Source organism: Geotrypetes seraphini, chromosome 1 (assembly GCF_902459505.1).
Source record: "Geotrypetes seraphini chromosome 1, aGeoSer1.1, whole genome shotgun sequence".
Classification (NCBI taxonomy): Eukaryota; Metazoa; Chordata; class Amphibia; order Gymnophiona; family Dermophiidae; genus Geotrypetes; species Geotrypetes seraphini.
This window is the reverse complement of record NC_047084.1, coordinates 296,392,833-296,408,070: the sequence shown is the minus strand read 5'-3', so window position 1 is coordinate 296,408,070 and position 15,238 is coordinate 296,392,833. Positions and strand designations below refer to the sequence as shown.

The following is a 15,238-nucleotide window of genomic DNA, read 5'->3' as shown; positions in this document are numbered from 1 at the left end:
CCAATTTTTAGACATTAATGTTTCATGATGGAAAGAGGTATCTACATCATCAAGGTAGTCCTACTTGTGTTGCAACACAACTTGTACTACAATTATTAAGCTATACATTTAAACATGCAAGAGTATAAAGTTGGAGACGGTCCCTGCAAGAAACGGTCCCTGCTCAAAAGAGCTTACAATCTAGGTTATGACACACAGGCCATAAGGTGGATCAATATATGGTGCTCATGAAGAGACAAAAAAGGAGGTAATGCTAGATGATATTTAGCACTGTACAAACAGATAAGATTGTCACTTCTCCAAAGAGCTTGCAGTCAAGGCAAGATGCAAAAACCAGATGAATAAGGAAATATTATAATGTAAAGCTTCATCATCTTAAATCTGAATGTCCACAATGTTTCTGTAGGCTTGCATATTTCAGTCACACACAATATTATATCATAGATATCCCCATATTGATGAAACAGGGCCCCAGTATTTTCACAGGGAATAGTGATGATTCCTCAGCAGAAAAATCAGCCTTCTAGATAATCTCATCATGAGCAAGTCCTGGAATGGCAGAAGGGCCTTTACCTTTTCTTTCCTATGTACTGTATGTTTATTCAAATTTGATGTACCGCTGAATCTTACTCAGAGTTCTCAGCAGTTCACATAAACACTAAGGGCCTGATTCTCAAAAAGGCATTCCACTTGCGTCTAACGGACCAAATGGGACACTATTTTTTTTTTAAGTCGATGCGGCAAATGACGCCTACAATATAGGCATCTGTCTCGTGCCTATGAAAGCGCCTAAGCATGCTTATGGATGTGTAAGGCCAGCATAGGCATGGCTTACACTGGAAGTGACCTTAAGCATCCATAGGCATGCCTAGGTGTTTCCATAGGCGCGAGTCAGATACCAAACTCTGTTCTATATTTAAGGCGTCTGTACATAAAATAGACGCGATTCTGGATGTGGTGCCTTCTGGTGACTGACATATGGTAGGCGCCTGTTTTGCAGGCACCTACCGCAGCAGGTGCTGTTTCCAGAATCAGGCCCTAAGTATATAGGTTTAAATAAAAAAGGAACACCATTTAGAATAGGAAAGCACACAGAAAACAAATACAACTTTAAAATTTAAAATACATTGTGTTTTTTCAAGGATGATCCGCTGAAAATCTTCAATAGATATGATCCATTACTAAGTAATCTGCCTCGAATGCTTGCTGGAAAAAATGTGTTTTAAGAAGCGTTTTAAAGGCTTTAGTATTCGTCTCCGCTCTGATGTTTTTAGGGAGGTCATTCCAGAGACTAGGTGCTAAATAAAAGAAGGCTTTAGCAAGAATCAACTTCCATTTTTGTTCTATTTACTCCTGGGAGAACGAGTCTGTTGAAGTGATTACCTTTTCTTTCCTATGTATAGGTTGAAGTGATGAAGGAGACAGTCTCACAGTGCCCTGGTGCCAGTGTGCCCTCAGCTTTTGCCACATTCCCATCAACACCATTCATAAAGGTAAGACTGGGATGGAAGCATCAAGTTGCTACAATGAAATGCCCCAAATACCTGCAGAAGTCTGGCTAAAAGTACTAATAAAGTCATGCATTAATTCTTAACATGCCTCCAGCTTTCCATTTGAACCACCCCCTAAAAAAAAAATTTAAAATGATGGATTGGGAAAAACAGGGGCTTTGCCCTGTACTTTTATATAAAATTAAATCAGTTGAAGTCTTCCGTTACCTCTTGAGTGACCACCTTGCATATATACGGGGTGGGAGGGGATGTGCACAGATGGATCGAGCACTGGTTGTCGGGTAGACTGCAGAGGGTCGGAGTAAAGGGACAATATTCTGACTGGCGGGGAGTCACAAGCGGTGTGCCACAGGGATCGGTGCTGGGGCCGTTACTCTTCAACATATTTATCAATGACCTGGAAAAGGATGCAAAGTGCGAGGTTATAAAATTTGCAGACGATACTAAACTGTGCGGCAGAGTTAGGTCCAGGGAGGAGTGTGAGGACCTACAAAGGGACCTGGACAAACTGGAAGACTGGGCAAACAAATGGCAAATGTGCTTTAACGTGGAAAAATGCAAGGTCATGCATATAGGGAAAAAGAACCCATTGTTCAACTACAAATTGGGGGGGGCATTGTTGGGAGACAGCAGTCTTGAGAGAGACTTGGGTGTGATGGTGGATGAATCACTGAAGCCATCTGCACAGTGCGCAGCAGCCTCGAAAAAAGCCAACAGGATGCTGGGCATCATAAAGAGGGGCATAACAACCAGGACGCGGGAAGTCATCATGCCATTGTATCGAGCGATGGTGCGTCCGCATCTGGAATACTGCGTTCAATATTGGTCGCCGTACCTCAAGAAGGACATGGCGGTACTTGAGAGAGTCCAAAGGAGAGCAACGAAACTGGTAAGAGGGCTGGAACACTGCCCATACGCTGAGAGGTTGGATAGGCTGGGACTCTTCTCTCTGGAAAAAAGGAGGCTCAGGGGAGATATGATAGAGACCTTCAAGATCATGAGGGGCATAGAGAGGGTGGATAGGGACAGATTCTTCAGGCTGAAGGGGACAACAGGTACGAGGGGGGCATTCGGAGAAACTGAAGGGAGATAGGTTCAAAACAAATGCAAGGAAGTTTTTTTTCACGCAAAGGGTCGTGGACACTTGGAATGCGCTACCGGAGGAAGTGATCAGGCAGAGTACGGTACAGGGATTCAAACAGGGATTGGACGAATTCCTGAGGGATAAAGGGATCGTGGGATACTGAGGGAGGAGCTGGGATGTAACACAAGTATAGAAAGCTAATAAGTATAGAAACCCAACCAGGTCGTGCATGCGCAAGACCGGAGGGTTAGGACTTCGATGGGAAGATGGGACTTCAATGGGAAGCCAAGGAGGCAGGGGAGCCCCTTCTGGTGATTCAGACAGGTCGTGACCTGTTTGGGCCGCCGCGGGAGCGGACTGCCGGGCAGGATGGACCTATGGTCTGACCCGGCGGAGGCACTGCTTATGTTCTTATACTTGCCTCATATACTGTAATTTATTATGATAGTGTTAATATAAAATGACTATGCCAACTTTACTCTTGGGCATGTGCTAGTTTTCATTAATTATTAAATTACAGGTGGTTGCAATTGAAGCAGGCAATTCGGAGTGGGTTCCCTGAATGGAATAATTTAAAAACTTATTATAGCTTGCAGATCCTATGCTACTAGACAGATTTGTTAGGACATCAGGCCGCCAGGTGGTATAAATTTCGGAAACTCTGAACAAAAAACAAAGAATAGTCTGAGAGATATTTGGAGCATTAAGATTAAGCAGTATATTTCTGCATCTTGATGGCCATAAATTTGGACTTGAAGATTACGATGTACAGCATCAGCATCTATGAGACAAACTTGTTTATTCTTATTACATAGGACTTTTTGGACCCCAGTTTGTTTGAATAAGGTAGATAGTTCTAAGTCTTATCGATGCTGGCATTGTCATATTGATATAGGGACTTTGGATCATTTTTTGTATTATTGTCCAATGATACTTAATTTCTGGAAGTCAATTTGGGGACAAATAAATATTCTTGAGTCATAAATCCCGTTAATCTACGAAGCCATAATTTGTGGTACAATATTGCATATTAAGCCTTCTTTAGATAGATATAAAAGCTGCTCTTTCTTGATGACCGAATAGCCATCCAGATGATTACATGTAACTGGAAGAGTTACAACAGACTGAATTACACATTTTGGTGGGCAACTATTTGTTCCACGTATAAATATGAGAGAATGAATGCAGAGTGTTTGGGGTCTAATATGATATTCAATAAAGTGTGGAGCCCATTGACTGCATATGTTGAATTGCAATGAATGTCAGATATCTCCCTTTTTACAGATTCCTTACACATCCAGGGAGTGTGGTGGGGGGGAGAGGAAGGTATTTGGGATTGCTAAAGGTATTTATCTATAATATTGCAATAATATATGCATATGCAGTGTAATAGTTATGTGAGAAAGGGAGGGAGAAAAGGATTGGTAATGTATTAATTATGTGTATTTTAGATGTGTTATGTATAATGCTCATGTTTAATATAGTTGTATTGCACTGTCAAAATTTGAAAATCAATAAAGAATTGAACAAAAAAATTATTAAATTACCAACATTTCCTTAAAACCTGCTACATTGACAATTAAATATTAAGCTAAAATATAATTTGCTGTATCTATACACTCAATACCAGCAACAGCCCTCACCTCTCCCATCTCCTATTCAACAAATTAATGTGTGAGGGTGACTAACCACTGACCAAAACAGAATTGAGTCTCTTGGGCCTACTGTTGGGCACATGTCTTGTCTCCCCCTCCTCTTCCAGTTTTGTCCCCTTCCTTTCTCATTATGGGGCACTCGGAGAAATTGAAAAAGGACAGGTTTAGAACAAATGCTAGGAGGTTCTAGTTCACTCAGAGGGTGGTGGACACATGGAACGTGCTCCCAGAGGCTGTGATAGGCCAGAGCACGCTACAGGGGTTCAAGGAGGGTCTAGATAGGTTCCTAAAAGAAAAGGGGATTGAGGGGTACAGATAGAAGTAGAGGTAGGTTATAGGATTAGACAGAAACCATTTCACAGGTCATGGACCTGATGGGCCGCCACGGGAGCGGACCGCTGGGCGCGATGGACCTCTGGTCTGACCCAGTGGAGGCAACTTCTTATGTTCTTATAACTGCTACTCTGTTTTCTTTCAGGCCAAAGAAGAAGAAAAAGACGACACAGTTTACATTGGCAAAGTGACTCTGCCCTGTGAGCCTGGACACGGCCAAGTACATCAACTTGTCCTTACTCAAGAACAGCTATACGAGCTGCACAGCCGGTTGATCTCCTAAAAATTAACACTGTAATAAAGTGTTACTTTTGGACCGAAGGAAACTAGAAGGAAGCTACTTTTACTTCATACATTTAAGTCTTACACTAAGTGAAATGAAACCTATGCTGCCGACAGTATGCTGATTTGTATTTTTGTAATGTGAGCATTAGACAGTTGCTCTCACATGCTTCTCTCCCTCATTTGTGCACAACTCCCATATCTTCGCTTGTGTATAAGAACTCATTCACTGCCATCTGCTTATGGTACAACCATGCTCTAGCATACTAGAGTTATAGTCAGGCCACTAAACGTAGTTCCTTTATTTAAAAAAAGTGATTGTGTTTGCCGAATGACACCTTACTAGCAAAAATGTCTCCGAGTAAAGAAAACTGGATTTACAGTTAAAAATAATAATTTATTGCTTCATAGTTGGAGACTGCTTAACTGCTATTCCATTGTTCTGAAGTATTTCACTTACCACAATGTACAGTGGTTCTTGTGGCTTGGGGGTTGAACATCTATCATGCACCATGATTTGCTGAAGTAGCTCTCCACTGGGAAGGAGGATTGCGCTGTTAGATTTCTTGGTATTGTTCAGATTTCCCTTCAACATAACTCAAAAATTATTTATAAAATCACTTTAGGTGGTGAGTAATGAGCAGCTTCATGAACAATGTCTTAGGTCTGCTGAATAGTAATTTTGTAAAGCTGCCTTATAACAATAAGTTACCATTAGTACAGAGTAACATGCAGGAGCAGTATATCAAATCTTAAATAAACCAACATAAACCTACTTACTTAAAAAGAAAGTTAACTACTTTTGACACAATCAAAAATTAAATAGAGCATATGGTGGGACACAGACTAATGACATGAATAGAAAAGAATGAATACCTTCATAAAATTGCACTTAACTTAAAAATGAATTGATAAGTCAAACTACAGGTGATACATCTTTAAATAGACTAATACACTGGAGCCCATTTTCCAAAAGGTACTCAAAATCCAACTTTTGTCAACCAAATCTGTCAGACTAAGATAAGCTAATTTACAGTAGAACTTAACAGAAAAGCTATTCAGCTGAAATTTATCCACAGTATCTGTCTCTCTCAAAATGTATGACACGGTACAGTGGTGTGCCCCGAAGAGATTCTGTGTGTGCCATGAAGGATTCCAGAATTTTACTTTATTTTAAAAAATTCCCTTCATAAGTATGCACTGGAATAGATTCGCGTACACAAGAGTCTGTCAATGTTATGAGCACCTGTGTGCATAAGGATATAATCGCCCAGACAAGCGATAGTGCAATATTATAATTTCAATTATAATATGCCGTGAAAAATATTTGCTCCGTTTAGTGTGCCGGAGCAAAAAATGTTTTTGAGAGACACTGGTCTAATCTGGATAATTTCCATTTGGGCTGCTTGAATTATCTGGTCAGTGTGTGGCTGTGGGGGGATGGCAACATGCTGCTTGATATATGGTTTTTTGTTTAGTGTTGGTGGGAAGGGCCACTGGACTACTAGGGACTGGGCCATTGCAGAAAATAGGTAGGCAATTGGAGTATAAGGTGTATTTCAGAGGGTGATTGAAAGCCAGGGGGCTTAGAGGAAAGGCTCATTAGCTTTTTTTGCCCTGCTGCAGAGGGTGAGCCAGTCCCTTCAATGCTGCCTCAGATCTGGTGATAGAAAACATTGTTCCCATCTGAATCAGGGCTGATAGCCAGCTTTACATCTATTTTAATTTACTGCGTGCTGAAACTTACTATGTGAGCTAACTCTTGCACCAAACCCGTTTCTGCATGGTTTCACTAGCTAATGTGCTCACCTACCACTAATTAACAGCACACTGCTGCCTATGATAGTTTTCTGCATCAGCACCTCTTAAACTTACATGCGTCCAAACTCATAACATAAGAACATAATGCTCTACTTATGTATACACTTACCTCTAAACATATGCCATGTATGATATGCATGATATTTACAGAATAGCCCTTGGGTGGAATTTTGGCATTTACACACACATACACCTAAGTATTCTATTTAATTCGTTTTCTATCCCTTTCTCCCCAATGAGCTCAGTATGGGTTACAGGTTAATTTTCAGTCAGAACGGATAACAATTTGCCATACTTAAGCTACAGTGGATTCATCCCAACTTAACCTTCGCAGAGGATCTAGTTCAGGGGTGGGCAACTCCGGTCCTCAAGGGCCTAAATCCAGTCAGGTTTTCAGGATTTCCCAATGAATATGCATTGAAAGCAGTACATGCAAATAGATCTCAAGCATATTCATTGGGGAAATCCTGAAAACCCGACTGGATTCTGGCCCTCGAGGACTAGAGTTGCCCACCCCTGATCTAGTTCAATATACATTTCTATATACGATACATTTTAATCATTTAGATATGTATTCAGTGCATAAACATCAGCAAACATCTTATAGAATTACCCTTAGAATGGTTAATCTGTGATAAACTCGGATTCTCGGCAAAGTTCCAATTAATAAATCTGTTGCATTAGCCAAAAAAATTACACTTTAGGTATTTTAAAAGTGTCTTGAATTGAATTTTCAGGCTGTATTTCATGCAGATGAAAGACTTGTGTTCATTCAGAAAGGCTATTGCAGGCATTCAGTGCAGCATAGGCAGAGAGCTCATATTTGGAATTGGGGAAAAAGAGCGAAGAGAAGCTGGCTTGTGAAGCTGTATGGATATGTAAGTGAAAAGAGGTTATGGAGAGCTGCAAAGTAAATTCACCTCTAGCAGGGATCTTTAAACTGGAGGTATGTTTTTCCTACAGAGAAGGATCAGCCTTCAGAGGGTTTTGTTTTTAATCCACACACTCCCTCCTGCTTCTTTATTCTCTACTGCATGTTCCCACTATTATGGTTATCTTTATTTGATATAATGTACTGCCTTTCTTTCATGGATAAAACCGGCTTGGAGAAAGGTCTCTGGGGGCAAGCAGCTCATAGTTTAAGAATTCTGTTTTGGGTATTTTTTTTTCCATTTCCTATCATTTTGGGATTTTATTGCTATTAATGTTGTGGGCTTCTTTATCCTCTACTGCGTGTTCCCACTGTTATGGTCATCTTTTATCTTATATAATAAAACCCTAAGCGCGCATGTGCACTTAGGGTTTCGTGATCCCTGCGGCCGTGTTTTCTAATCCGTGGCCAGATTCTATTTCAGAACCCAGCTGGCCACTCCTCTCCTCCCGCCCTCACTCACCAATCGTTGCTGCTCGAGGAAGCGCAGGCAAACTCTCTCCCTGCCGGGATGAGCCGGGACCCCTGAGAGACATGCACAGAGAGCCCGAGGACAGTGTGGGGCTAGCGATCGCCCCCTGCCACCCCCATGCTCTTACCTAACCCGCCCCGAGCTGAGCATGTCCAAAGCGCGCAACAGTGGCACCAGCGTCCTACGGAGAAGTTAGACCTCCGGTTCTGAGCAGAACTTCCAGTCCCAGGTATGGACCCCATCCGCTCCGTGGCTGTTCCTCACTCACCTACTGCTGCCGATGCCGCTTCTCTTCAAAGGAGCCTGGTGAGGATCGCAGCCGGCCGTAGCAAACTTCGCAGGACACTCAGCACTTCGGTAGCACGTTTCCTCTGACGTACGCAATCGCGTCAGAGGGAACGTGCTATCGAGGTGCAGAACGGCCTGCGAGGTTCGCTACAGCTGGCTGCGATCCTCACCAGGCCGCTTTAAATAAGAGGAGGGCAAACGGCCATGCTGGACAGGAAGAGCAGGTAAGGAGTGCTGCTGGACCTGGGGAGTAGGGAAGAGGTGCTGCTGGACAGGGGGAGCAGGGAAGAGGTACTCTGCTGGACAGGAGGAGCAGGAAAGAGGGACAGGAGGAGCAGGGAAGAGGTGCGCTGCCGGACCGGGGGGAGCAGGGAAGAGGTGCGCTGCCAGACCGGGGGGAGCAGGGAAGAGGTGCGCTGCCGGACAGGGGGGAGCAGGGAAGAGGTGCGCTGCCGGACAGGGGGGAGCAGGGAAGAGGTGCGCTGCCAGACAGGGGGGAGCAGGGAAGAGGTGCGCTGCCGGACAGGGGGGAGCAGGGAAGAGGTGCGCTGCCGGACAGGGGGGAGCAGGGAAGAGGTGCTGCTGGACAAGGGAGACGTAAAACAAAGGGAGAAGAGCTGCTGCTGGACAGGGGGAGCAGGAAAGGGGTGCTGCTGGACACGGGAAGGTAAAAGGAAGGGAGAAGGGCTACTGCTGGACAGGGGGAGCAGGCAAAGGGTGGTGATGGACAGAGAAGGAAAGAGAGACAGAAAGAGGCCAAGAAGAGAGAGAGAGAAAGACAGACACACACATCTATTCTAGCACCCGTTAATGTAACGGGCTTAAAGACTAGTTTGATATAATGCCTTTCTTTCATCGGATATCAAAGCAGTTTATACTACTATTTTTTTATCGGTCCCAGTGGGCTCAAAATCTAGCTATGGTACATACGACATAGGGCAAATGGAGGATTAAGTGCTTTTTCAGACATCTCCCCCCCCGCTTTTCCGGAAAAGTGGCAACAGCCCCAGAAATAAGGTGTGAGTTAGGGAGCCAGAAATATTTTGTCACCCCCTTTCCCCCCCTAAACTTGGGACTACTTAACCCTCCAAGGATGAATTCACCCAAAACTGCCTTTGATCACTTCAAGTGCAGCTCAGCCTCAGCATATAACTGGCAAGGGTTGGGCCTGTCACTGCTGGGTGTCTTGTTTTTTGTAATGCAAATCTAGGACTAAATGTTTTTCTCCCTGCTCCAGAGGTGCTACATGGAGTGAGTGCACTTCTGGTTCCTAGGGGTCCAAGAGGATGGTATATGTATGCAGGTGCACCCTGCTGCAGCTCTGCAAAATCAGGATGGGAGTCCAGAGGAGGGTGACAAAAATGATAGGAGGCTTGCACCAGAAGACGTATGAGGAGAGACTGGAAGCCCTGAATGTGTATACCCTAGAGGAAAGGAGGGACAGGGAAGATATGATTCAGACGTTCAAATACTTGAAGGGTATTAACATAGAACAAAATCTTTTCCAGAGAAAGGACATAATTTGAGGTTGAGGGGTGGTAGATTCAAGAGCAATGTTAGGAAATTCTACTTTATGGAGAGGGTGGTGGATGCCTGGAATGCGCTCCCGAGAGAGGTGGTGGAGAGGAAAAAGGTGACAGAGTTCAAAGAAGCGTGGGATGAACACAGAGGATCTAGAATCAGAAAATAATATTAAATATTGAACTAAGGCCAGTACTGGGCAGACTTGCATGTGTCTGTATATGGCCGTTTGAGGGAGGATGGGCTGGAGAGGGCTTCAATGGCTTGGAGGGTGTAGATGGGCTGGAGTAGGTTTTGACAGAGATTTTGGCAGTTGGAACCCAAGCACAGTACCGGATAGAGCTTTGGATTCTTGCCCAGAAATAGCTAAGAAGAAAAAATTTAAATTGAATAAGGTTGGGCAGACTGGATGGATCATTTGGGTCTTTATCGGCCGTCATCTACTATGTTACTATGTTAATGATCCCTGCTCTAAGTGATGCAGTTCCATTAGAGTGTGCAAAAGTGCTAAGTTCTAAGGATAAGGATGGATGTAAGAGGTGAGGAGGTAAAAAGACAGACAAGAGGGCAGGGAAGAAGAGGGAGCAAGAGTAAAATTGGAGCGTGTATTAGGTTGACCGAATTAAAGTGTTTGCCACACATACACACTGCACTATCACCTGCCCACTTCCATACATCCATACACCACCTCTCATACATCCAGGAGGCAGACACCACTAAATAAGGTAACAAGCACCACCACCTTAAATTGTGGGACCCTCGTTTGACAGATTTTGGTGAGCACATGCCTTTATGAATGCTGAAGTTTATAATCTTACCAAACACAAGATGAAAGCTGAAAAGACCCTGTTTAAATAAAAATGTTATGATGGCCTCAGAGCAACCTAGTCACTTTCTGATGGATGCTCCAAAAATAAAGATCTGTATGATATTTCTGTCAACATATTTCACTGAGATAAAATGTTCTATGTTAGCTATTAAATCTAAGATTTAAATATATTAAAGAGCACTTGTAAATTACAATGTGTAATGTTACATTTGTTTAGCATTTGAAAGCTCTACATTGATTTATATCAGAGATGGGCAAAACTGAGGTCCATTGTTGAATTTTACACAGCCTACAAGACCATTGGAAGTATACACGCAAATTAACTAGATTTTTGGCAATTTTATGTTTAAATGTATTTATTAAATTTTGGTGTGCAAGCAAAAAGCAACAGCAATACAAAGCATAACACTTACATTGATGCACAACAATAACTGCTCCTCCCCCACCAACCCCCACACAGAATAAAAGAAATCCCGAGGACAGGATATAAAGAGTACTCAGGCTGTAACTTTAACAGTCGACTGCGAGCTACTGGCGTTAAGACTCAACCAGAAGCGCTCCCAAATCCAACAATCTGCGACCAGGGCCAGTGTCCAGCTCGGAAAAGTATTGTCGCTCCAAAGAAGAATGTGTAATCATTAATGATCTCTTGGCAATTTTAAATACAAAGGGGTGTTGAAAAGTTCTCAACCCAATAAACTTCCTAAATTTTGAGCATTATTTTGTTACTGTAGCTGAAAGTGTTTTGCAAAGTGCCAATTTGCAGAATCGTAATGCTATGTTTTGGCATGGTTCAATCAATGATCTGAAACAATGTCAAAGAAAAGTGTGGAAGTCTAAGCCATCAAAGTTCCTATTCCTGCAGAATAAAGCTCCAAAAGAAATCCATGAATGTATGATGCAAATATTGAGTGACAGATGCCCATCATACTCCACAGTGAAGAAGTGGTGTACAAACTTTCAGCGTGGAGATAGAGACCAAAGATGCAGCAAGGTCTGGGAAGCCTCAAACTGTGTCAGCTCCTGATATTGTTAACTATGTCCATGACCTGATTTTGGCAGATCAGCAAATATTGGCTAAAACAACTGCTGACACTACAGATATCCAGAGAACAAGTTGGGTGTATAATCCATGAGCAGCTGAGTATACAAAAACTGTCAGCCAAGTGGGTACCAAAATGTTTGAATGCCGACGAGAAACGACATTGAGTGGACATTTCCAGGTTGATTTTGCATTTTCAGGGAGTGCCAACTTTTAAGAATGACTAGTTACTGTTGAGGAAAAATAGTTACATTACAATGATCCTGAAACAAAACAACAGTACATGCAATGGCAGCACTTGGGTTTCTCCAAGGCCAAGGAAATTCAAGATCCAAAAGTCAGCAGGAAAGGTCATGGTCATTGTGTTTTCGGATCAGGAAGGTGTTGTAATAACTATCTTCCAAGGGACCAGACAGTTTACGCAGAATACCGATTAAAGGAATTGAAAGAAAGAAAGGAAATGGAAGCTGCAGAAAGAGTTATCATTTTGCAAGAGAATGCACCTTCTCACAAGGCTGGCAAAACAAGGGATGTTTTGACACAATTGGGGTTTCAGTGCATAGACCATCCACCCTGCTCACTAGATCTATTTTCTGTTTTCAAACCTTAAAAAAAAAAAGTTTGAAAGGGTGACAATTTTCAAGTAATTCTGAGGTGATTGCAGCAGCGGAGCAGTATTTCAATGACCATAAAAACAGGTCCATCGTGCCCAGCAGTCCGCTCACGCGGCAGCCCAACAGGTCCAGGACCTGTGCAGTAATACTCTATCTATACCCCTCTATCCCCTTTTCCAGCAGTAAATTGTCAAATCCTTTCTTAAACCCCAGTACCGTACTCTGCCCTATTATGCCCTCTGGAAGCGCATTTCAGGTGTCCATCAGAGTACTTTTTGGAAGGGTTACAGAAACTTTAGACATGAAGTGCCAATTGTGTTCAACTTAGGGGTGTAATATGTGGAATAACTTGAAAGTTTCATGGCTCCCACATCATTCCCTTCTAGGTCAGGCTGAGAACTTTTCAGCATCCCCTTGTATTTCCCAAATATTTTAAGAATAGCCACTCTAGTACTTGCCATTGTTTTTAGTTAAATTTTTACTTTATCACCACAGGTGTTCTACAGAGCTGTTTATTTCTGGTTTCAACATTATGTAATGTTGCAGCCCACAAGGGATAGTGCCAACATTCACACGACCCCTCTGTGTATAATGGCTGCCCACATCTGATCTAGAGTTTAAAAGCAACATTCTAAGTAGTCAGCTTGAAATCTGCTGTGCTTCCCTGAACACTTCTACTTTTGTTAAATAGTATTTTACTGCCTTGCATTTAGAAAATAATCCAATAGTAACTGTCAAAACAACCGAATATCTTTTTTGCTAAGAAATTCGGTTCCATCTGTACAGGTGATTCAATTTTGTATCCTACTACACAGCTAGCAATCAATTAATTAGTAAGCCCAATGAAGGGGTGTGTGTGGAAGGGGCAGTGTCAGAAGGCCAGACAGACAGAATAGGTTTTGAAAAATGACAGGCCAGTATTCAAAGAAGTAATTACAGATCTTTGAATTGCTATTTAGAACTTGATTTTATAGTTATTGTTGAGGTAACATATAGAAATAAAACAAAGGACATAAGGTAATACCTTTTTATTGAATCAACTCAATATATTTTATGATGAGTTTTCAAAGGTAACCCTTCTTCAGATCACTCAGTTATTTTTGTACTTCTTTCTTTTCTCATAGTGAGAAGCGGATGCAATTTAAGTTTTATAACTTTATAATATAAAAATTATTCATTTTATGAATTTTTTTAATGTTCTGTATGTTCTATAAACATTAATTTTGGTTGGTCACTTCAGTTGCTACAGAATACAGATCACAGCTCTTCAGTTTGGCACAGACAAAGGAGCCTATCAAATAAGGGGTATGGAAAAAAAACAGGTTCTTACCTTGATAATATCATGGTCTTCTATCTGTTCCCATGAAACCGTTGCAGGAGATACTGATCACTATTTTCAGCACCTCCTCCTTTTCCCTGCTCTCTAATGCCCCCAGTCAGTTTCAAAGCCGGCAATAGCCCTACAGGAGAGAACAGGAGAAGAGCAGGGAGACATCCCCCTCCCAAAACAGGAACTTGATCTGCTCATACCAAACACAATACTCACAGACATGCTCAGGAGAGGAAAGGAACAAAGTTAGCAATCCTTAATATCAATAAGCCATAAAAAACTGTGGAACTCAGGGGAAAACCCCTATGGAACTATATACATTCAACATACAATTTCTTCAAATTACTGACAGCTGACAGAAAGTTCAGAGACACAGTCTTCAGGTAGCAAGTAGTCCAGGCAGGCGCATCGACAACAATATGTGGGAGGTTCAGCATACCATACCTATCTACTGGAAAAGATATGATCAAGGTAAGAACCTAATCTCTTTCCAGTGCAATAGGGATAATATGCTGAACCAAGGGACATACCCAAGCAGTCCCCAAAACCCCGTGTGGTAGATAAGCCTGCCTACAAAACCGAGGCTCCAAATAGAGGAGTCCTCCTGGGCCACTACATCCACCCTATAAAATATGATGAAAGTGTGAAAGAACGACCACGTCGCTGCTTGACAAATCTCATCTGGCAGAATTGTTCTAGATTCAGCTCAAGAAGAGGCAACCCCTCTAGTCAAATGCACTCAAAGATCAAAAGGAGGCTGCTTGCTGCAGACAATGTAGGAGGGATGAAATACCTGACCTGATCCATCTTGAAATGGTAGCTTTGGTAGACTGCCTTCCCTTCTTTGCAGGAATCATCAGAATAAAGATGAGATGCTGTTCTAGGACATGAAAACACAGGAAACGCCTGTGATCCACAAAGATGGAAATGTGTAGTTATGCTTCTATCAGGTCCAAAGCTGCCAGGAACTTCCATGGCTGTACTGAGGCAATGACTGATCGAAGCGTTTCCATATGTAAACAAGGCACTTTGAGAGCCACATTAATATACTTGAGGTCCAAGGTTAGTCTTCAATCCTCGGAGCCTTTCTTGGGCATGGTGAAGTATATGGAGTATCTGCCAAAGCCCGAATCTGCATCTGGCACTCATTTGATTGCATGAATATCAAGCAATCTGTTTAGGGTCACCTGGATATGGATGATTCTTTCTGGTCAGCCTGCAAATCACACAGAGAGAGGACGGGTGAACTCCAATTTGTAGCCGTCCCTGATAAACTCTAGCATCTGTTGGTCGGTTGTGATAATTTCCCATGCCTCCAGAAAGCCCTGCAGCCTGCCTCCAATTTTGCATGGAGGGGCTGGAAATCTGGCATCATTGGGATTTCTTGGACGAGAGGTAAAGTCCTGGTACTTTCTATTCGCGGTGAACCTCTGTTGTGGGCTCTGAAAGGATCTCTGGGATGAGGATCTAGAACAGGCGCGAATGGCATGAGCCTCAAAAGGACCCATGGGTTTGCCCCTTCACA

General features: G+C 42.6%; 1 protein-coding gene across 4 annotated transcripts in view; it reads left to right on the top strand.

Annotated features, from left to right (window-relative positions):
- LOC117364589 (dynactin subunit 1-like) overlaps window positions 1-7,021 on the top strand; it is a 250,634-nt gene extending 243,613 nt beyond the window's left edge. For all 4 annotated transcript variants that reach the window (XM_033953955.1, XM_033953963.1, XM_033953946.1 and 1 more), the window contains 2 exons: window positions 1,404-1,493; window positions 4,729-7,021. In XM_033953955.1, the coding sequence (XP_033809846.1) occupies window positions 1,404-1,493; window positions 4,729-4,866 (228 nt within the window). In that variant the 3' untranslated portion in view covers window positions 4,867-7,021. The remainder of the gene's footprint in view (window positions 1-1,403; window positions 1,494-4,728) is intronic.
- The last annotated feature ends 8,217 nt before the right edge of the window (window positions 7,022-15,238 follow it).